We start from the raw sequence: 24,526 nt of genomic DNA, 5'->3' as shown, positions 1-24,526 counted from the left end.
TGTTTATACTCATGCAAGAAACTTATTTAGCTTAATAAAACCAAAGTTGAAGGGGCACATGACTGAAATTTAAAAATACAGCAGGGGTAAACATCAAGGAGAGAAGTGAACAATTTTGATCAAAGGACAAGGTACAGGAGCAGAGGGGAATAAACTAACTGTGAATAAATGTAGGCAGAAAATGAGAAGGTGGTTTTTAACCATCAGAGGAGCTGGGTTCTGGAACAGCCTTCCAGTAGAAGTAGCACTAACTAGCTTAAAACTGCACCTTGATCAATTTAAGAAGGGGAGTATATGTAGTAGCAAGTATCTGGTAGCAGGGGACTGAATTCAACAGAGGTCTCTTCCATTCCTACATTCCTGGGAGAAGGTAAAAAATCCAGAAAAGCCTGGTTTTTTTTTGTTCCTCCCATCTTAATTAGCAAATACCGTTGGCTGAAGGAAAAGAAATGAAGACTTGGTTAGTCCAGCTAAGCTGCCTCCTATAGTTTGACCTTCCATTTCTGCGGGTCATGGTAGAACAACTGCAGCTGAATTTTTGCACAAGAAATATATTTAAGCATTTTAGTCAATGAGTGTAAAGTGTGAAATGATAAATACTTCCAATGAGAAGATTGCTTTTCTCTCAAGTGTATGCCATAAAAATGCTTATACTGCTATTTTTCCATAATCAATGCCTCATGAATAATGCTAGCATTAAACCACGAACATGTGTAAAAGCTTCATGGCATCCCATCCTAACCTTTAAACAAGCACTGAACCTCACCAAATTCATCACCAGAAACAAAATTCCTACGGCCCAAAACACACAGAATGGATCCAGACCAGGTCATGATAAGAAATGTAAAACCTGCTTACATATCTCCACCCCGCCCCACAATTACAATACCACGCAAAAGAACCATCAAAATTCCCATATCTTACAGTTGCACCTCCAGAAATGTAATATATCTCATCCAATGCACCAAAAGCCCTGATGGAAAATATATAGGAGAGACCAAACAGAACAACTGCACACCAGGATGAATGCACGCTGAAAATCTATAAAAGACAAGAACACCCAATTACCAGTGGGGGGAGAGGCACATTTCTCACATGAGAACCACTCTCCAATCTCTCAGTTCTAATCCTCAAAGGGAATTTACAAAATACCTTTCACAGTTGAGCCTACGAACTTCATTTCATCAAACTACTGGATACAAAAAATCATGAATTTAGGCATTGGATTTATGACACATTATAACCTGCCTACTGTCTATCTGACTTCCCAGGTACCTCTCCACTATTTATCAGCTACATTTGTTCCCTACCATCCTCCTCTCCCCCCGCCTGTCTCTCATCCACTGACTGGGGTTGAAGTCAACTTACATCTTGACTGACTGACTTTCTTCCATGCATACCAGCCTCTGGCTTCTTTACTATTCATTCTATCCAGGAAGAGCACACACCAACTGCAGATGCTCCCTTAGCCTGACAAAGGATATTTGTACCTGAAAGCTTGCAAAGAAGAATTTTTCCAACTATTTGAGTTGGTCTAATAGAAGATATCAGATGTACCCAAAGAACTTTTTTTGCTTATGCCCTTAGATCAACATGGCTACAACCTATACCTATTGCAAAGCATAATATTTATAGGAATACTTTGGGGGTTGTCTTATGGAGTGGCTTGCAACACAGAGGGCACATCTACCTGTGTGCTTTAATATGCATTAGCCTATTTTAAGGCTCATTAAAGTGTTACAAAAAGTGCTCTTTAGCTAATGCATATTAAAATAGGCTAATATACATTTTTCTAGTACCCCACAATGGAGGGTTCCTGTACACAAGCATGGAGGCTGCTCCAATATGCTGTAATTACAGAGCATGGGAGCAGACTTGATTAATTGAATTTACTGGAGTGTGGTAATTACCAGACTCCAACAGCCTCCTACGTCTCATGTATCAGTGCTCCCATACTTAAAAATGTTGGTGAGGGCACTTGAACTGAAAATCGTCAAACAAGCTTCAGTTCAAGTGTCCCTGCTCCCATTTTTAAGCATAGGGATGCTGATATGTGAGAAGCTGCAGCACTTTAATTAGATTGGCTCTTGGAGCCGCTTTAATTAAAGTACCACGCCTCCAACCCCCAGAGCACATGTAAAAGTGCATGCAAGTACTAGATATAATGTGTATTATCTAAAGCACATTAATGAACATGTAGACACACCCAGAGAGTTACAAGTAATCAAAATTGCTTGAATAAATTATTATAATGTTGGTCCAGATTTTCTAGTGGACTAAGAAAGTATATCTCCAGGGTGCTCCACAGGTTTACATGTGCTGACTATCTGGACTTTTCTTCATGCTAAGTCTGGCCCTTTTGATTGAAGCGTCATCGAACTAAAAGTTTATAACAACTGAATACTGCTCAGTGCAAGTATTTGTAATTTAAATGATTGTTGAGAAATATTTCTCCCCCATTAAGCTCCAGTAATCATTCTCCCAATGAGTCAAAAAGGAATTGTGAAGGACACTCCTCCATAAGGAATGGGATAAAAGTTATAGGAAATAAACGAGTGGAAAGAGATAAAAGAACCTGATAGTAGGAAAGAACCACCCTTGTGATTAACACCACATGATGTGTCAGGCTGTGACAGATGTGTTGGGGGGACAACTAGCACAACAGACAATTCTCTACAGAGAGAAATCAGGAATAGTTTAACGGTTTTTAGTTCAATTTCAAGGCATTCATAAATGTAGATGTTTTCTTAATTTGACTTGACTATCTTGCTACTGTCTCAGCTGGGGCATAATCCAGCACCCAGTGAAGTAAATGGAAAGACGCCCACAGACTTCAACAGATAATTAGATTGGGTCTAACCTTTTCCTGAAGTATCCTGTTTCATTCATTTATATTTTGAAAGTAAGCGAGAACAGTGTGCCAGTATCTATGTAAAGATAGATACTTTTTCGTTTCCATATATCAGTTAGTTGTCTTTGGAAAAATGTGCTCTCTCTCATGTGCTGTTTCTCTCTCTCTTTTTGCAGGCATTGCTAAATATACAACATTTGGCATAGGTGCTATGTGGTAAATGATACTTATTCTGAGGATTTTATTCAGGGCAGATGGCATATGCTTGCACATATGCAGCCATCTACTATGAAACACAAAAGGGCAGAAGTTCACAGAGTGGTATGTAATGTCTAGTATGACAGGTAAAGGAAAAAGGCAGATAACAATTGGAACTCTGGGCTTAATCTTTCAGGGTGCTTGTAGATGGGTGGGGAGGTGGCTCTGACATGCTGTAATTACAGCACATTGGAGCAGACTCAATTAATCGAGTCTGCTGGACTGTGCTAAATAGTGTGCTCTTGCAGCCTCCATGTCTTGTGCATCAGCATCCCTGCACTTTAAAATGGTGGCAGGGGTGCTTTAACTAAAGTTCATTCGACAATCTTTAGTTAAATCAGTCTACCACCATTTTGAAGTGTGGGGATGCTGATGTATGAGATGCTCCCCTAGAACCATGTGTAAAAACGCCCTCAGTTTCCAAAGAACACATGTCTGTAGTCTGAAAAAAGATTTGATTAAACATTTTCATTGATAACTCCTTATTCAGCCTTCTGACATTCATTTAGTCACAGTTTATTGAGGATGCACCAGCTATTAGACTTCAGTGTCTAGCTAGATTAGAGACCCAGAGGGTTTCAGCATGCCCTGCAGCTTTTAACCCCAGAGCCTGGGCACTGGTCCAATGACTTCTGGAGCCCATCGCATCTTGCCATGTGTCAGTCTAAAAATTTTTTCCTGCTGCCATCAACTCTAAACTCAGACTTAAACTCACAAGCTCCCCAGCAGTAGCTCAGTGCACAAAGCCCTGAGCCAGACAGCAGTAGCAAGGCTGGCCCCATCCCAACTCATCCTCCTTAGGGGTAGGGACAGACCTTCAAAAAGCCTGAGCCTGAGCCTGAATTGATTCAATCTTTGCAGGTTAATCTAACCTGGCTAGGCTGAACCCATTTTTAACCATACAGACATCCCCTCTGCACTGAGGAAATGCTGGCATATGCCTGCAGTGGCTCAGGCTAAAAGCTGGGGAACAGTAGAGCAGCCCTCCCTTCCCTTCCATAGTGCTGAGCTGAGGGCAGGATGTTTTTATTACGGAGCCCCCCCCAGCTGTTGGTAACAGAGCATTTATTTACACAGCAGGGAGTTACACAGGGAATTGTGGAGTTACATAGGGAGTTGTTAGCATTTATCAGCCCATCAAACAAAATGAAAGCCTCTCTCATTAGTTCAAGCTCTTCTTAAACAACTTTTTTCCAAGGAAGTAGTGGAGGGACACTACCAGCTACCTATTGATTAGCTCCAAATAGTCCTGAGACAACACTGTCCTGTCTGCTTTTGTCCTGTCTCCCACAGCATGGACCATAGCCAGCATGGGGTATGCTAGGTAATGCTGAGAGGCATCTGTATAAGGCAAAGGAGGGGAGGGAATCCCTGCTTGAGCAGGGAGCAGGGTGGGGAGGAGCAAGAGGAAGCCAGCCAGGTACCATTGTACCTTGCTGTCTGCAAGAGCTCGAGCTAGGGAGCAGAGGGGTGAGGCCAGCCCTTGTTGGATAGAGCAGAGAGCAGAGCCCCGCCCAGGGCTGCAAAGCATCTAGGAAGCTGGGGGACTCTGGTTTAACCTAAAACAGGAAGGGGTCTGGGACAGACAATGCATAAACTGGTTTGACCCAAATCAGTCAAGTCTGATACTACATTCAACCAGGTTTATCTCAGACCAGTTTCAGCAATTTTCATACTGGTTTATGTGCACTGAACACAGTGGCAGACCGACAGGGGAGGGGGCCATGGCCCCTGGGCAGAGGTGACCTGAGCAGGGTTCAGGGCCCAGGGTAAATTAGCCCATGTGGGGCCCCACCCCCACTCAGATCCCAGACCCCAAGAAGCTGCTGCCGCTGGTGATGCCGGTGTTGGCGGTGGGGAAGGGAGGGTAGTGAGCAGCTGGACATGGAGCCACAGCTTGGTTCAGCTCTGTGCCGCCGCTGCTCCACTCCACTCCACAGGGCCCCCCAAAGCACAGGGCCTGGGGTGGTCACCCTGTTTTTCCCCCCGTAGGGACAGTCCTGCTTGGGGGGGGCACACTTCAGAGTCTTATCTCATGACATGGCTTTAAGTATTGCTATGAAAACGAAAGGGGAGTGGGGATAAATGCATACGTTGGCCCCTGGGTGCCAGAGACCCATGGTACATCACTGACTGAACATCTGTTCTGTTACAGGTTTAAACCAGTTTCTGTTAACTTCAACTGGTTTATGTGTAATGTCTGTCCCTAGCCTTAAGGTCTGTTATTGTTTTAACATATTTTCCCAAGAGTTAATAAAGTGAATTAAAATGTGACATATTTTTCAACATTGTATATAAATGCGTATTTATTTATTAATTTATTTGATTTACATGTTGCCCTTCCTAAAATATTTCAAGGTAGTTTACAGTAAGACAAAGAGAACCAATTAAAAACAGGAGAGTGACAAGAGAAAAGCATTCATCGATCCTTCATGCAAGTATGCCTAATGCTCCCTGTACTCTTTTATCTACACTTGAACCCTTTGCCCCTTCTCTTCCCTGTTCACCAGGTCCATACTCTATCTATCTTTCTGCCCTCTAACTTCCCTTGCCACCATCCTCTCCCATACCTTTCTCCTCAACTGGCCTCTGGCTACAAGCATCTTTGGTTTTCTCCCAATCCTTTAAAACCTACCTCACCAACTACCACTTCTACTTCCCCATAGCCCTGACCTCACCTTCCTCCTTGGCACCTTTATCTTGTCACTTTTTGCCCTTCCATAGTGCTCCATAATGGCTGTAGTTATTCCCATCCTGGCTTCTGGTGGTTTCGAGCATCTTTCCACCTCAGAATTTTGTGCCTGCTACTACAACAGCCCTGGACAGCTGTGTATATAGTGTAAAAGCCGTGTTATCCAGCACCTTACAAACCAGCATGCTCTATTAACCGGCATGCCAGCTTGTAAGGTAAAAGCGAAACTGGAAGTGCCCACTGTGGCACTGTATTTTGGGCAGCTGTGCCTCCACACCACGCCAACCTCAGTACTGGAGCATGTACTTTCAAAGAAAATAATGTTAGTCCATTGCAGTAGGATCAAACCAGGATCAGGTTCTCTTTTTTATACCGGGTCCATGTAGGTAGAACACTACTGATTTTACTGGGGTGGCTCCTGATTTATACCAGTTTGAAAGGAGAATTAGGCCCTTTATTAACTATTTCAGTGCTAAGTCTTTGAACACATGGAGATTCAGTTGCTCCTTTGTAAGAGGTAAAAAATAAGAATCCAAAGAAGTTCATAACCTTAGCTGCTGTTGAAGGTTGCTGAAATTTAAGCCTGCTGCTGATAGTTCCAAGGGATTGTTTTGGTAGACAGAAATAAGTGGGCATGAGGAAAATCTGGTCAGACCCCTTTTCCTCACCCAAATCTCAGAGTCCAAGTGCCAGAAGTGGGTGGTGATGGAAGAGATAACATTTCTCCTCTTTGATGCAATAGGATTCCTGTACATGAAGAATTATTTGATGTCTGGCTATGCTGCCTCCATGAGAAGACCTAGGTCAGACAGTAAGTGGGAAAGGCTGATTGTAGACAAAGTGCAGCACTAGGTCAAACTAGGTTTAATAAGAGCATCATGAATCCATTGTAGGAGTTTTCCTTGTGTTGCTAGCTGGGTTACACTTGAAGTTAGGCAGTGGTTTGGGGAGACTTAAAGAACAAGTGATTTGGAGTGTGGTGCTTCCTTTGTCTAGCTATAGGTTGTTGTCTCATTCAGTTGGATACTCCTGATGTTATATTCCTTCTTGGGGCAACAGCTTGGTGTATTCTTTGTCTGATTAACACCATGCCTTAACAGCAGGGATGGCACCTTGGGTAATACATTTTTCTTTAAAAAAACAATAAGCTCTTAACTGATTATAAGTGCTTCTAGCAATTGAAAATGATGTGCTAAAGAAATACCTTCTCAGTTCTTATCTTAATAAATAAATAAAATAAAGCCCCTGATGTAATTTAAAATTCTGGACCAAGTGAAAAGAGCACAGTTGGTAGCAGGAATTGAAGGTGACAAGAGACCCTGGATTTCTATAGATTAGATAAATCTGAAAGAATTAACTGACATTAGCAAAACGAAGCAACATGACAAATTTTAAAAGCCACACAGTGGAATTGGAAGATTATAGTTGGTAAGGATGGGGAGCGGCAGAGTGTGTGAAAGTGTTGTTGAGACAGAACTATAGCAGACTGAATGGGAAAGAGCAAACTGCAGCTGACTGACAATTACTGCAACTGCATACGAAGGGTAGAGAATATAGTGCAAAGCTTATTTAAAGATCAATAGATATTTTTTTCCCAATGTGAAAGGTCAAAAGTTAAGGTAAAAGAGAAACGTACCTGCCAATATATGGTGTTTGGAGAAAAGAAAAATCAGACCAACATGTTTATACTTGTTTCTAAGCACATTTCTTTATTCATGAATTAAAAAAAAATACTCTAGTTTTCTCAGTGAAGTGTGTAAGATTCTGATGAACTGTTCTCGTTTTTCTTTCTCAGTTAGTTATTGGCCGATGAGCATGAAACTATACAGTGAGATTACATTGGCTCAACATTTGTAAATATCTAAATATGATTCATTAAAGATAATACAGGAATCTCATAGTACAGTGTCTCTAAACATGTTTCAGTTTATCGTGCTTTTAAATAATGACTGATTGGGCAGCTTTAGTGATGCCACATCTCCAAAGTCCAAGCTTAACTTAAAGCATGACAGCTTCTGCCAAAACAGAGACCTGTGAGACAGAAAGCTAATTAAGGGGATGGCCACAACTGCTTTCCTGCTGGCATATGTCTAGAAGGCCAATGCAACCGGATAGAACATGAAAGAAGGAGCTGGAGAGAGGGGTGGGGAAGGAAAATATTTCATTGCATAATCTAAACCCCACTCAAGCAACTAGGGACGAAAGGTAGCAGGAGGTGCTCTTTTAAGTTCCAACCTAAACCAAAATTCCATATAAAGAAATGAATATTGAGTATGATTAAAGAAGTGATGTTATCTCTGCAGAAGCCTCTGGTGAGATCAAAGCTGAAAAACTGCATCCAGGGCTGATATCTAGTTTGTATTTTGTGCAAAGAGCATTAAAAAAATGGGGCGGGCTCAGAGTGGAAAGCTACAAGAATTATTTGAGACCTACTCAATGCTTATTTTAATGCCCTCCTGCATGCAGCTTTTTGAAGAGAAAGTCATGAGGTGACTTAACTACAGTATATTGGGAGTGTATCTCTCATATCCAAAAGCTGTATATTTTATCAGACTAAGCCACGATAAAAACTGATGGCTAGAAGTAAAAACTGGAAAAAATCAAACAGGACATAGGCACATATTCTCAACATCTAAGATTAATGAGTGGAATATATTACCTAGGGCATGAAAAAGTTAACGTGACATCTTGGAGTATCTATGGCTGCACAGCAAAGACCACCCAGAGAAGTTATTTAAGCTTGCAGTCACAAAATACAATTACAGTTAAACAGCATCCATTAGATTTCATTTGTTTTTAATACATAGCAAAGAAGAGAGATTAGCAGTTAGGTTAAGGTCACATGCTAAAAGCTGCAAAAATATTTTTGGATAACACTCTATTTTAAGGATGGATTCAATTATCACTGAATTGTGATGGCATCCCCAAGGGGACAGATGTGGCAACTAGGGTGCTGTAGACTGCATTCCTGATGAGGAGTGCTATTTAAATGAAAATAAAATCATACTAAACACCAAATAAATTCATATTAAAAAGTTTTAATCATCTGACACCAAGCACAAATGAAAACCATTGCTGAAACACTGCCATTGTTGGAAGTAAGTAGAGTGAACATATTTATGGACATTCATGTAAAAGAGGAAAGAAACACATTCATATCATTTTAAACAATTACCATAATAGCAAATGCTAAAGTTCTTACAGATATCTGAGGTTAGGAAGATTCTCAAAGGCATCTCGGTCAATGTACAAAAGGTTATTCGCTTTCTCAATTCTTCTGTGAAGGAAAAAAACCAAATGTAAGAGCAAATGGACCAATATATCAATTTAAAAAATACATATAAGAAGTGAAATGTATTCTGGGGTTCTTCTGATGGTGAGAAGGGAGTAGCAATTTTATGTAAGTTCAAGAGAACACCAGCAAAGGGAATCCCAGACTTCAACCCTACACGACATTGCCAGTGGTTTAAGGATGCATTTTATGTAAGAAGAAATAGTTTAGAGGAAAATAGGTTAATGTGATTGGGAGAAGATAGGGAAGGTGAAATGAGGAGAAAGGAAGCCAGTGGAAAAGGAGAGCCTCTGGATGCCTGCATACATCTGAAGTTTTCAAAGTTTACCTGCACTGAACCACCAAACCTTACATACCTGGCTACCACTAGCCATTACACTGATACCCTCTGATCTTATATTGCTCATTTACTTACATCTCATGTAGCTTAGGGAGGTTGGAAAACACACTGGCTTCAACAACTTCTAAGACATCGTTCTGTGAGATCTCTCTGTGGAGAAAAGGAATAGAGGTATTGCTTGTAAAGAGGAAATGATGTCAGAGAAAAAGGAGTATTTGGCACAAAGTCTCTATGGTAATTTTCAGTCTTAGATCCTAAAGCCCTTGACAGAGGAAATCAGTATCTCATTTTACTGATAAGGAAATGGAGATTCAGGAAAATCAAGGCAGCCTTGCCAAACAAGTGACAGAGTCTGAAATAGAGCCGGGTCTAATGACTTATCCACCACTCCAGGCTTCTCACAAGTGGGTTATATATATATTATACCAATCTCTGCACATGTTACATGATACAGCAGAATCTGCCTGACGTACTGTTTACTGGATCTCTGTCATCACTAACTAGGCATATAGATTAGGCAAGAGAATGTCATAACTTGATGACAAAATAGGATGGGGCTGAGCTTGCAATGGAACAGCTCCCAAAAAAGAAGCTTTTGTTATAACTGTACCACATGCTGATATTTTTCTCTGGCATAAATTGTTGAGCCTACTTCAAATTCAAATTAAATGCATTTTCTGAGTTCTGCTAGCAGGTTTTAAGGGTGACGCCGGGTGCACTAGAGACGATGCACATTTCCTAGCCCTAGCACAACAGAGGAAACTGCTTAACCCTGGTCACTCTACAGGACTGCTATAGAGCTGCAGAATGGAAATGGTTTTTGTCTTCTTTTATGAACACACAGGGTGGCTCTCTGGTTGTGCAAGAATGCACTTGCCTATACAGTGTTTCTTTTTCTGTGGCTTCTCAGACTACCTTTGGGTGTTTTAGGCTATGGTGTCATTTTGGGCCCGGAGAAACAATGTTCACATCAGTGTAACTGGCAGTACACCTGTATAAGAAGCATGACTGACATATGATATAAACCCCTAAAATGGAGGAACTTCACACAATCTGATTCAGGATTATCTCTCAAAGGATCAGGGGTAAAACCCCATGGGGATAAATTACAACAGTTTAGGTGCCACCTGTCTGCTTCTATCCTGGGGTTGTCATTTGCTATCAGCTGCTCCCCTAACCACCTTGTGGCAAGGTACAGTAATATCCACATGTGGGCAGTTAAGGTGGATAGCTGAACATCCGTCCATTCCAAAACCTGGTACACTTTACATAAAGATGCATATTGATGTAAATTACAACAGGGCATGCACTGTGTCTGCATATGCCCTAATGCCTCAATTAGCTGTTATGCCAGCCAGAAATTGCTGAAGAGCAATACATTTGGGTAAGACCTCCAATATGTCCCCATGCTGACAGTGACCAGGACTTCCTGACTTGGATTCCAAGCTGCCAGTTTGGGAAGTGGGGCTGAGGGGCCATTTTTTCAGGTTGGGATCTGGTCAGTTATGTATGATTTGGTCCATTTATGTCACATGATTCAGTAATATCATTGTTTTTTGTTAGAGACATATCAGAGCACAGCTGCAAAATGAAGTCCTAGAACATGATCATACCATTTATGAGCATCATTTATTTATGGTTATTTTGTTCTTTTGAAATTAAGCTAGTGGCAAATAGGCTCAGACAGGGCCTGAGGTACTGTAATGAGAGATTATAACTGTAAGTAAAGGGTCAGCCATAAAAAAGTATTACAAATAATATACCAGTATATAAAATAGTCCTTTTTCTTTTGAGAAATCATTGAACTGTACCTAACAAGGAACCTGCCCATTAAAGGAAAAAAAGATTTACAAAGGAAAATAAATTGGTCTTGTGACCTTTTCTGACTTTTTATTATTTAATAAGACAAAGAAGAAAAGCCTGGAAGGATTTTTTTTAAATCAAAAACTTTCCTTTACTTGCTTTTAACCTTAGAAATTCAGGTGGAAGCCTTTAGGATTAAGAAAACAAGTGAATATATGACTACCTAAACAACTGACTGATTAGCAAGTGAAAAAGGAAGTGATTGTTAGCTAGACTGCATTGGGAGTTGTAACTGAAGGGTGAGTTGCTCCAATCTTCATATTAGGGTAGGATCAAAATGGCTCAGCTGAGACTTGGGCTTCATCATGCTATGTAGTACACATGCATGTAGGAGAAGAGTGGTCCCCCAAGATAACAAAATGAAGAAATGAAAAGGGAAAAAGGAGGCACAGAAAGGCAACTGACTCATTCAAGGCCAAATGAGAAGCAAAGTGGGAAAAGAACCCTGTTTTCCTGTGAACTGGCTCTGGTTTACTATACCGTATAGAATTAAATCTCACACCTTAGGATGTAACCAAATAGATCTCAAAGACTTTCATTCTATCCCTATCTTCTACCATGATGACAAATAATCAGATATGCCTTATGTGTAGCATAGACTCAAGCTATTTGCTAGCATACCCTTTAGAGGATTTAATGAAATAAAAGTTGTCTAAAGTAGACTTAGAAGGGGGGGGGGATTCTGTTTTCTGCAGAATATTTTGTTTTCTGCAATCTGAAAAATCAGTCACCTAGAAAAAAGAAAAATCCATGGAAAATGAAGAACTTGTAATATCTGCAAAGGATTTTGGTTAGGAGAAATTTCACACTGCAAAACAGCACAAAGACAAATGCTATGATTTGCATTATGTGGTGCAGCTTCATTGAAGAGCAAAACAAAGGCATTACTATATTTTAGCAAGCGCCCCAACAGATGGTGCTGCTGAGGTTAATAATATTTTATGATCCGGTCCAATATGTGAGCCCAGCTGTGTAACAGAACTGGCAAGACATCCTTTTTAAAGGACGCTTATTTATTAAACAGCTTTACATCAGGAATATGTTTTTGGCATTAGAAGATTAAGGTTGATGGTGTGTTACTTTTATTTTTTTTTTAAATTAGTGAAGGTAAGGTACAAGGGGATTTTTGTTGTTTATTTTTAAGGCCCAAGAGGTCATAACATTTTGGAATGGGAGAAAAAATTATTTTAAAAAGAAAAACAGGGAAACCAGAAATCTTTGTTTTGGATTTAAAAGCTTTCCCCTAAAATGTAAGCACCCAAGAGGTACACAGATAGCATGTGTTTATGCAAATGTTTGTTGAATGAGTGCTAGCCACATGAATATTAGCATTTCTGTACATACAAGGATGTTTTGGCACAAAGAAGAGTGTGGCAGGGCACCTTTGGTGCCTGTCACTTTGAAGGCAGAAAACAGGCAGCAACCAGGTGCCCGTTCAGGGCAGCCATTTTGGACCCAGAGATATAAGCTAGGCTGAAGTTTGCTGCAGGAAGGGAGGAGGTAACATCAGGCTGAGAGGCTGCTCTGGCAATATCAGGAGGTAAGGGCAGGGACTATGGGGTGGAGGTGACCTCTTGTCCTGCATGAGACCTAAAACTGCGCCCTGTTGGGGGAGGGTGGCCTGGTGGGGCTCCTAGTGGCATGGGAGCCCCCAGGAAATGCCAGGCCAGTTACCTCTCTAGTGAAAGGCGGGTCGGGGCACCTCATAACCCCAGCCCACATCCGTGGTGGTGTTTTAATGGGCAGGGGGAGCCCAGGGCTCAGCTAAAGAACCTTGAGGCAGAGCTGAGGTCAGAGGAGGGACCTGGGGCCATGCCCAGGCAGCAGGGTAAAGCCTGGGGGTGCGAGTTAGGCCCTGAATGAGAGGGGTGATGAGCAGAGAGACCCTGAGAGAGGGGGGGCAAAGACTAGAGCAGGCAAGTGAGTAGAGACCCCATGAGTAGGTGAGTGAGAAGACCCAGGGGGGGCATAATGCCGGGCAAGGGGCCAGGACTGAAGTAGGCCCACAGTTGTACAATCGCTCAGTCAATGCTCAGGTGAAGGTAGTGGGAGATACCCAAGAGACTGCAGTGGGGCTGACTGAGGCTAAGCTCGAAGCTGGGTGAGGCCAGGCAGCATGAGTGTGGCCCCGAGAGCGGGCAGTATGAAAGAGGCTGGGTGAGAGCCAGGGGAGTAAATGGGATCCGTGAGAGAGGGGTGGCATGTGAGTGGCCCTCGGGCTGTAGGGTAGAGCTACAATTGTGTGCCCAGTTTGCTCTGGCCATAGGCCAGAGAAGTAACACACACAGAGTAACATCTGTGACGCATGGGACCCATGGAAGGGTGGTTGGAGTGGGTATTAAGGCCCTTGTCAGCAGAGTGAGTAATGGGTAGCCTCTTGCCTTAGTAACAACTCTCATATTTTTCAATTATGGTGTGGCAGACAAGTGAAGTGGGTGGTTACCCCCAGGAGCAGGGCGGCTGGCGGAGACCCGACAAGGACGCCACCCTGTTACAAAGAGCATTTTGTCTTTGTTATCCATTGCTTGTCATTACAAGTTTCAGTAATTTAGCTTAGAATCAGAAACAAAAACTCATAATTTTATGATTTGGTCACACACCATGAATGAGGTGAATTGAGCAATCCAAACAGCAGGTGATCTGAAATTTAAGTTGTTTGAACAATTACAAATAGAGAATAAATAAACCAAACCCATACTTTGTTCATGGAAAACTCAAAACATACACTGACTGCTATATTGACAGCTGCTGAATCAAACTAAGAGAAATAGATTAAATTAACAGACCCAAATTCTCTGGATATCTGGTATGGAGGAAAGCATGTAACCCACTAAATACCACACTAAAATAATAAAAGGGGACTATGTTTATTGGATAACTTATTTGTATTGAATAATGCTGTCAAATCTTGTACAACCTAATGCTGCAATGATGGACAGCAAGTTAAGCATCCTATCTGATACGTACGAGTCTTTGGATATGTCCAAACAAATCAAGAATTCCCAAAACATCAATGAGGAAACAAACTATGGTTTCATTCCCACAAAACTCATAACCACATTTAACTTTATGTACATTAATCATTCCAATAACATCAACAATGCTACTCATGAACATAAAGGCTTTTGTGGATCAGGCACTAAAATAAGAAAGAAAAGACAAGCCAGATTTTTTCAAAGAATAAAATAATAGACTTTATTCCCTTTATTCTTCAGTGAAACTGAAGTCTCTTAGGCTTGGTAACATCATACTCTAAAAGAGTATTCTCTAATTTATTCATAAAAAAGCAAAGTGTAATCTGCTTTACATATTAGTCGAAAAACAAGAGGTAGTGGGTCGGGGCTGGTTGTATAACTTCAGAAAGTACTAGTGGCTGTTGAAGAAGTCTGATAGTGCCTTAGTACTTGAAAAGGAATTTTCCTTATCAGAACATCCACACACTCTTTAAAGTACAATTCATAAAATCAAGATAAATTGAAATAGTCATTTAAATGCTTTTATTAGCAAGGAATTTACACTTTACGGCAATTCCTTTGTAGTCCTCTAAAAATCCCTTAGATTGAACAGAAATCTTAAAATAAACATAGGAGGGTAATAAACCCAGGTTCAGACACTGACTAATGGTCCTACAGCCAAGTGAGTCCACATTTCAAATTAATGAAAGAATAAAAGACTGGACATTTATTTGTCTTTTATGGCAAAAGGTCATTTCAGGATCAAAGTGAGGCAGAAGCAAAGTGAAAGGGTCATTTTATTTTTCTGGGTAATGTGACTGTTTTTCACTTCTGGTTAGTTTTTTGAAAATGTATTTTGCACGTAAAAGGTAGGGCAGTGATTCTTGCCAAGGGAAAAACAAAGCAAAAGTCACAACAGAATGTCAGATAAGGGGCATCCCACACAATACCAATATCATCTGAGGAATATGGTAGTGAATGATATAAGTTCACTGGGAGCAAGGGGGAGAAGGGGATGAGGCACCAGATCCTGCCAGGGGAAGGTAACTGAGCCAGTGCTACCTGTGTGTTTGGCCTGCTGAGGGTTGTTTGGTGGGTGTGTGTGCTCTGAGAAGCTGAGTGGACTGACTGCTGATTGATTGCTGCCTGGGTATGACAAAGGGCCCTATAACAAAGGGGCCTAGCCAGTCCAGGCCCAGGAGAGGTACATAAGGAGACAGTCCAAGCAAACAGGGAGCAGCAAACAGGAGTTTGCAAGCAGTTCACAAGTCGGTTTGCAGGCTAGTTTGCCACCCCTCTCCTTGAAGAGGAGCATAAAAGGTAACATTTTTTTTGTATGTAATTAGGACTAACTACATAGTTTTATTTTTGCAGCTAAAACTCAGCAATGAGACCAAGACTTAAGCCCCTTGTTCAACTAGAGTCCAGAGCAAGGGGGAGTCTGGTAGGGAGTTTTCTTGGAAACTCTCTCACACATTCCTTCACTGTAAGCTTGCTGAGAGGAACAAAGTTCCAGGGAAAAGGAAACACATCAGATCAAGGAACAGCCAACAGGCTAGCTACAAAGGAGTTGGTTAGGAAAGGTCTGCTTGGAAAGAAAGGCAAGGAGTGAGAGGCAGCAGATTAGAATACCCAGAGACATGGTTGGAGAACATCACAATCCAAGCCATGGGGTTGCTTCCACCTGTGAGGCATCTGTCTGTCTAGACAAAACCACACGCTATTGATGCTTCCACCCAGGTTTGTGGGTTGCAGGTTCCTTCCAGTGTCAGCCAGGTGGTAGGAGGGTGCTTGCAATGTGAGCAGTGCCTTCTGCTGGTGTTCCTCAGGGAGAAGGCAAAAGAGCTACAAGAGAAGGTAGCAACTCCTCTGAAGCATCCTCTGCGGTGAGGATTTCACTGATTCCATACTGGAGGAAACCTCTAGGACCATGGAGGAAGGACTGCTAGAAGGTGGTGCTAGAAAAGGAAGAGGGCACAGATTCCCAGGAAGGTGGAAGGTGGAAGCTTCTATCTTCTGACAGCAAAAAGAAGTTGTCATCCCCATGTGCAGTGGTTTGCCTGGAGAACAGATATGGAGTGCTAGCAACAGAGGAGGAGGAATGCATTCCATTGGTAGAAGAGGCCTGTCCAGGAATCCTTAAGATGGGGAAGATCAAGACCACTGTCATGAAGAGAAAGCAATGGGTGGTGGTGGTTCTAGATTCCCTTCTGTGGGGATGGAGGGATCCATCTACTGGCCTGACCTATTGTTCCAGCAGGTCTGCTGCTTGCCTGGAGCCTGGATCCGAGATGTCACAGAAGGATTACCAAGACTCGTCTGACCCTGTGACTACTACCCCATGCTTCTCATCTATGTGGGCACCAGTGATATGCCACAAGTGACTCTGAGCAGACCAAGAGTGACTATAAGACTCTGGGTGCAAGGGTGAAGGTGATGGGGCACAGGTGGTGTTCTCCTCAATTCTTCCTATCAAGGGGAAGGGCTCTGGCAGAAGTGGATGCATCCTGTAGATCAATGCATGGCTGTGCTGGTGGTGTTGCAAACAGGAATTTGGCTTCTTTGACCATGGGATGTTGTTCCAAAAAGGATTGCTAGGAAGAGACAGGATCCACCTGACAAAGAGAGGGATCTTTGCAGACAGAGTCACTAACCTAGTGAGGAGGGCTTTAAGCTAGGTTCCCAGGGAGATAGACAACAAAGCCCTGAGGTAAGTGGGGAAGCAGGGGATGTGGAGAAAGCAGAAAGCAGGATGGGGCAACAGGGGAGGCCTCATTTTTCCTGAGGAAGTAGGGCAATCAGCTAGACACCTCAGGTGTCCGTACATGAATGTACGGAGCCTGGGAAACAAGGAGGAAAAAGTGGAAGTCCTTGTACAGTCAAGGAACTATGAAGTGACTGGAATAACAGAGACTTGGTGGGATAGCTCGCATGACTGGAGCACTGTCATGGGTGGGTATGAACTGTTCGGGAAGGACAGGCAGGAGAGAAGAGGAGGAGTTGCTCTTTTACATGAAGTGCTGTTTGATTGCCTAGAGCTTCAGTGTGAAGCTGGAGACAGACCTTTTGAAAGTCCCTGGGTTAAGGTTAGAGGGGAGAGCATTAAAGGGTGATGTCATGGTGGGTGTCTGCTATAGACCGTCTGACCAGGAGGTAGATGGGGTTTTCCTCAGACAGCTAGCAGAAGTTTCCAGATCATAGGCCTTTGTTCTCAATCACCCTGACATATCTCCTGGGAAAGCAATACAGCAATGCACAGCCAATCTAGGAAATTTTTGGAGAGTGTTGGAGACAACTTCCTGGTGCAAGTGTTGGAGAGACCAATTAGGGCCCATGCTCTTCTTCACCTACTGCTCACAAACAGGGAAGAATTGGTGGGGGATGTAGAAGTGGATGGCAACTCGGGCAGCAGTGACCACGAGATCATCAACTTCAGGATCTTGAGGAGAGGAAGCAGGAATGATGTGTGCCCCCGGTGGCTAGGAGGGCACGGTAGTGGTGGAAGTGCGGCAGCAGGAGTGCGGTAGCAGTAAATGGGGGAGCTCTCGCAGATGCTGCCGGCACTATCAGCAGCGGTGGGTAGCAAGCACTGACCAGGAGTTGGTGACTACGTGCAGATGCTGCTGGCGATGTTGGCGGTGGGGGTGGCAAGCGGCAACTGTCCGCAGGCGCCGCTGGCAGTGTCGACGGTGCCTTTTCATAGGGGGTGCACCGCCACGCTCAGGGGGTGCATGTGCACCTGCGTGCACCCCTTGCACATCACCACTGAAAGAAAGGAAGGAGAGCAGCAGACAATGGACCCTGGACTTCAGAAAAGCAGACTTTGCCTCCTTCAGGGAGTTGATGGGCAGGATCCCCTAGGAGGCCACTTTGAGGGGGAAAGGAGTCCTTTTTCAGCAATTTTGTTGTCTGTTAATTCCTGGCAATGTCTCTTTTCTAGTTCACAGCCCTATAGGTTGTTTTGTAGCTTTGCTAAAAACCTTAATTAACTCATATGTGGTAATATTAATTCAGATCAATACATTCAAGAAGGATGGATTTTGTTTTATGAATCTGAATAAGAGATGTACATTGTAACTATAATGAGACTATTTTTTGACTATTTTTGCCTGATGTGCTGTTTCTTTTTTTAAAACTTTATCTTTAATTTTAAAAAATTAGTGCACATTCCAATAATTATATTTGTTTTTGCTTTGATCTTAAAGTGAATAATACAATGCTAGCTCCCTAGCATATAAGTGAAGCTTCTGGTTTCTCTTTAACTGAAGAAAAATACATTGTGTTTTATGTGATGATGTGCAATGCCATCAAAATCCTAAATCGACTCATGTCCTGATGTGTAGCTATAATGCCGTGGCTTATGAGTTGTTTTATTGATAAATGGCAATTTATGGCTAAATATTTGATTTTTTTGTAAAGAAAATAGAAAAAAGGGACTTACATGTATTTAAAGCATAGCAGTACAAAGCTAGTGTAGTCTCTTCATTGGCTGAGAAATTTAATTGATTTGGGAAGTTAATGCAGTTGGTAACTGTTACCTATGACAAGGTAACAAGGCAAAAAAGACACATTTATTGTAAAGTACATATACACACCATAGAAGAGATACTTCTCTCTTCAAGTATGACGGACTTGAGAGGATTTGGAGACTTTAAGTTGACAGCACAATGGACAAAGATGATCTTTCTTGCAACTGAACAACGATTTATGGCTATGTTGTACTCTTTTGCTCCACTTGTTAATATTTTTCATAGTAAAAGACTAGAAATATTATCAATAATTTATTAACACTGATAATTTTGAAATAACAATAGATTTATTTAAAGGAACCAGCACTGGAGGCACAAACTAGATTTAGGATAAGCACTGAAGGGATACCCAAGTGAACAAACCTGAACTTCAACCTCGGAGGAGGGTAATTCAAGAATTGCTAGAATATGCTCTCAAGGGCAAAGTAGGTTTGCGTCTTTTGGGTAGTGAACCAGGCAGACTGCCTTACAATCAGAGAATAAGGACCTCTTTTCCATGCTAACTGCCTTGGTGAGGGAGGTGGGGGAACTGCTGGGTCACTTGGCTCAATGACTCCAGGTAGAATACCAGGGAGGCTCCCTTGAAGCAAGACATGGGACTTCACTCCCTTAAATAGGCAATTGAAGAAATGTTTTAATGAAGCCATACTTCTAAATCATAAAAAACAGAATTGCCTTTCGCTACAAAGATCTGGCCTGTGGCTAAGATTGTTGTAATCCTGAGTTAGTGGAATCTTTTTTTATGCTGTAATAGCTTCACATTTTACTATCAGCGGTTCACCCTGTATCCCGCTCTCCTACTATTAGAATGATCTGTTCTAATAGTTCATCCTCTCTAAACTAAACCACGGGTGATTTCAGATCTTGCATCATCCACGTGGAATATTAAAAATGTCAGGTGTGTGACCCACCCCACCCCTCCCTGGAGATGATAAGACCATCTTAAAAATCCTAAGAATTTTGTTGTTAATGATACATCCAGCTTTTTAAAATATATATCTTATATTGCCTTCTAAATTTATAGGTACTAGAATCATTCAGGCCATATTTTCTAGTTATTAGGAGCAGAAGGGAATTCCTGGGTTATCAAGTCCAGTCACCAAGTGCTATCACAGTTACTTCATCATAAATTTATCAAGATCCATCTTAGAAGTAATGATGTCTTTTTGTTGCCACTACTACCATCAGAAGGATGTTACAGAACTTAATGCCTGTGATAATTAGAAACTTTCTTTTTATTTTCAGCCTGAATTTGTAAATGAACAGTTTATATCCATTCCCCCCCATCCCCCAATATTATTCTTTAGTTTAAATAGTCCTATTCTTTCCCTGGTGTTTATGCCAGGTATACTTATGGACAGCAATGATATGCCCTCTTACCCTCTTAGTTTTGATAGACCAAACAAGTCAAGATCCTCTAGCCTCTTCTCCCATCATATAGGATTGGTCACGAAAATGAACAGTCCATCTTAGTAGCTCTTTCGGGCACCTGTTTCAATTTGAATTCATCTTTGTGAACATGTGTGACCAGAATTTTAAAAAGTATTTCAGGTGAGGTTGCATTGCTAGCTTGTACAATGGCTTTACACCTCCCTATTTCTACTTATAATACTGTAAATACCTCACTTTATATATCCTAGGACTGAATTTAACCTTTTCACAGCTATCTACATAATCTCATAGCTTTAGGAGCTGGGTCTTAAAAAAAACAACCCCAAAACGCACAGTATCATTATACATTTTATTAAAAAAATCACAAGTATACGAAACATGGGGTTTCATGAAGCGCAACATTTCTATAATTGTTTGGGAAGAGGCTTAAATATGAGCTATGGCATGCATATAATCAGCCTTGAACTTGGTTGACTTTAGGAAGAATCATACACAAGAACAGGTTATAACTGCATATAGAAGTTCGTGCACATAAGAAACACCATTAGCAGAGCTGAATTAATAATGCCAACACATTAAATTAGTGGTTCTCAACTTTGGTGTCGTGATGTGAGTGCTGTCATGGCCAGGTTAAAATGCACTGTGTGCCTCCTGTGGAGGCAGATCAAAAACCAACTGTAGCTGGATTCCATGCTGTTCCTGCAGCCCTTCCCTATCTGCTCACATGCTCTTCCCTGAAAGAGAAGCAAGCTGCATGGATGGGACTGGCCTGCTGCTCTCTGTTCCCAGTAGGAGCAGGCAGAGTCGGATCAGGAAGAGCTGTGGCAAGATAGTATGCCCTGGCATTGCCCAGTCAGAGGGTCCAACTGGGCTGCAGCAGCCCTTTGTGCTGCTCAACCAGAGGAGTCCTGCTGTGCTGGAGCAGCTGTGTGCAGGGACACCCAGGGAGCATAAGACCATCCTCCTTTACCCGCCATCTACTTCCCCAGGGGCACAGGGGAATTTTGTCTGCAGAACTGCTTTGTTGTGCCTCTGCCTCTGTCTGCTTCCGGCTTATCAGAAAACCCTAATACATGGGCTAGCATCCTGGCTGAGAATCACTCAGGCAAGCGGAGGTGGTATATCTCTAGCTCTCAGCCAGAGGTGCTGCCAAATTCAGCTCTGAAAAAGTTGAGAACCTCTGCAAACAAAATGTTAAAGCTGAGAACAGTAGGTGCCCACAGAGGCACAGTGTACTTTGGAGAGAGAGAGACATTTAAGTGAGAAGGGCAGTTGAAAAACTCTTACTCCTTCTGGCAGTAGAAATATGCTCCCAAGTTTATGAGCTAACTTTGAATAGTCACCAGAGCTGAACACAGAGTGTGTCACTCCCTCTTCAGTGAAAATAAATCCCTGTCCAAAATGATAGACTTCATGTAAACCGCCTTCAGCGTTAATTCATGGTTTTCTTTATTATTTATTCTAACATAGGAGAGGAAGCCGTTTAAAAGTGAACCCACTATCTACCAATCATGAAATAAAAACAATAGCATCTAACAACTTTTTAACGACAAATCAATTCCAAAGTTTGCTGTCAGTTGCCAACATTGCATTCTTTCAAGTATTTTATGTAAGAACTTTATGATCTTCCACAGTTACATTTTATTTATGAAATGACTATTTCCAGCCCAAAGATTAGTTTTTGCATTATTCCCTACTGACACATTCCTTCCACAATTAGTAATTATTTTTGTGTCCTTGTCTATTTTAAATTTTGATCCTGCAAACCTAAGAATATAAAAACTTACATACTGCGTCAGAACAAAATCTATCCAGCCCAGTATACTGCAAAGATGCACCTTATAGACTAACTCAATAACAGTCTATATGGTTCACCTCTACCTTGTCTTCTGCCTAACTTTAGACTAACACTAATAATTTCTCTCTGTCTCTGACAGTGGCAAAAAGTAGATGTTTTAGAGGAACAGTATAATAAACAGGGCCTACACAGAGCGATTCTATCCCCTGCCCCAGCTTTCCATTTATTAGCAGTAATAGGATTAGAAATATCCTGCGTTTGAAACTGTCTAGACCCCCCTTTCCAAATAAATGAACTGACTTGAGTCTTCATCATAAAGCCATCAGAAGCCACATGCACTCACTCTGAGCTCCCCTCACAAACAAAACTTAATTTACACTGGGAAATCTTTGTTGGAGGATAGGGAGCATATTCTTACTCTTGGAAAAACAAGAGTACCACCCCCCCACTGGAGACAATTTCAGAGATCTTTGACCATACCAACACACTCGCCTCATACCAACTCACCTCAAACAAAAGAATAAATAGGCATCATCAAACAGAAGTAGTCTAAGGCTATGCATGGGCATTATGATTCCACTGGAAGAATCACTGCTTTTCCAGTAGAAACTATAATCATAGTTCATTCCATTTCTGGCTGAGTTGGTTGGGGGTGGCGATCTATGTGGCAGGGTTCTCTGCTTTCCTTCCCTCTGTCCACCCCTGCTGACAGCTGGCAGGAGGTGGGGCTGGGAAGAGAGAGAGAGAAGCCATGCTGGCCAAGCAGCGGGGGATGGGGAAAACCCCTATCACACCTTAGCATGGTGGCTGGGAGGAAACTGGGATGGGGGCAGGGGCCTTGCTCCTCCGCTACCCCCTGCTCACCAGTCCAGCTGGCAGGTGCAGGCAGGAGGCAGGCTGGGGAGTAGAGGCTTTGCTGCCTCAGCTCTGTGACAGCCTGGGGGTTGGGCCAGCCTGGCTCTTGGCCAGAGCAGACAAGTGCAGGCCAAGACTAGCCCATCTGCCCTGTGAAGGGGGTAAGGGAATTAGTGGGTGTCTGCAAAGCAGCCTGGGATGCTGGGGGACTATGACCTAACTTGAGTCAGGAGGGGATCTGGTACAGAAGTTCAGTAGACTGGTCTAACCTAAACCAATTAAACCTGATACTACATTCATTCAGGTCTATCTTAGACTAGAGTCTGTCATTTTTAAACATATCTAGGTGCACTGAACTTCTGTTCTGTTACAGGTTTAGACCTGCTTCCAATCACTTAGACTGGCTTATATGTAATGTCTGTACCTAGCCTAAGAGCAATGCTGCAGAGGCACTTAGCCTAGGGACAGACATTACACATAAACCAGTTTGAGTGATCAGAAACTGGTTTAACCCTGTAACAGAACAGATGTTCAGTGCACATAAGCCAGTTTGAAATATGGGACTTTTCAGCCTGGAAAAGCACAGGCTCAAGGGGGACCTGGTGGCTGCTTGTAAGTATATAAGGGGTGTACATCAGGATCTGGGGGAACGCCTGTTCATCAGAGCACCCCAAGGAATGACAGAGTCAAACTCCTCCAAGACTGTTTCAGGCTGGACATAAGGAAGAACTTTACTGTATGAGCCCCCAAGGCCTGGAACAGATTGCTACCAGAGGTACGGCAAGCACCTACTCTGGATTCCTTTAAGAGATGTTTATCTTGCTGGAATCCTTTGACCCCAGCTGACTTCCTGCCCCTGTGGTAGGGGGGTGGACTCAATCTTCTGAGGTCCTTTCCAGCCCTAATGTCTATGAAATCTATGAAAATGGCTGAAACTGGTTTGAGAAACCTGGTTGAATCTAGTATCAGACTTAACTGATTTGGGTCAAACCGCTTTATGCAATGTTTGTCTCAGACCCCTTAATGGTTTAAGTTAAATCAGACTCCGTCAGCATCCCAGCATGCTCTCTGGGCTAGGCTGGGCTGGGCTGGGCTCTCTGTTCCACAGCAGAGCTGGCCCCCACCCTCCTGCTCCCTGGCCAAAGAAGCTCTGGCACAGACTGCAGACACAGCAGGGTCTGTCTGGCTTCCTCCTGCTCCACCCTCTGCCTCACTTCTTGCTACTTAAGCAGGGATCCCTCCTCCCTCCCTCCCATTTCCCACAGCATGGACCCCAGCCCCAAGAACCCTAGGCATGCCGTATGCTAGCTAATGCTAAGAGGGGTGTGTGTGTGTGTGTCAATTTGACTGGGACAGGCAGACAGAACAGTGTCTGCTTAGGGCTTTTAGGAGCTAATCAACAGGTCAGCTGGTAAGGTCCCTGGAAAAAGCTATTTAAGAAGAGCTTGCACTAACGAGGCTATTGTTTTTTCTGATGGGGTGATAAACACTGTTATCAACCCCCTGCTGGCTTGCTCGCCTGTCAGTTTGCTGCAGACAGTAGAAAGAAGCAGGGAGAGGGAGATTGAAAAGCTCTGTATCATCAGAAGATGCATGCACTGTACCCTTTTGCCTCAGAGTGATAGTCAAGGGCTAGGGTCTGGAAACATTCCCTCCACCTTGAGCAGCAAGATGGGAAAAGCCTGGTACTATGCAGGCAAAC

General features: G+C 42.6%; 1 protein-coding gene across 1 annotated transcript in view; it reads right to left on the bottom strand.

Annotated features, from left to right (window-relative positions):
- The window catches only part of FSHR (follicle stimulating hormone receptor), a 211,743-nt gene that overhangs the window by 92,176 nt on the left and 95,041 nt on the right, over positions 1-24,526 (bottom strand). The window contains exons 3-4 of the mRNA XM_019516298.1: positions 9,509-9,583; positions 9,004-9,078 (exon numbers count right to left, since the gene is read on the bottom strand). Coding sequence (XP_019371843.1) covers positions 9,004-9,078; positions 9,509-9,583 — 150 coding nt within the window. The remainder of the gene's footprint in view (positions 1-9,003; positions 9,079-9,508; positions 9,584-24,526) is intronic.

Source organism: Gavialis gangeticus, unplaced genomic scaffold (assembly GCF_001723915.1).
Source record: "Gavialis gangeticus isolate Ggan-Ray unplaced genomic scaffold, GavGan_comp1, whole genome shotgun sequence".
In the NCBI taxonomy this organism is placed as follows: Eukaryota; Metazoa; Chordata; order Crocodylia; family Gavialidae; genus Gavialis; species Gavialis gangeticus.
Note: the sequence above shows the minus strand (reverse complement) of the source record. Positions and strands in the feature narration are given on the sequence as shown.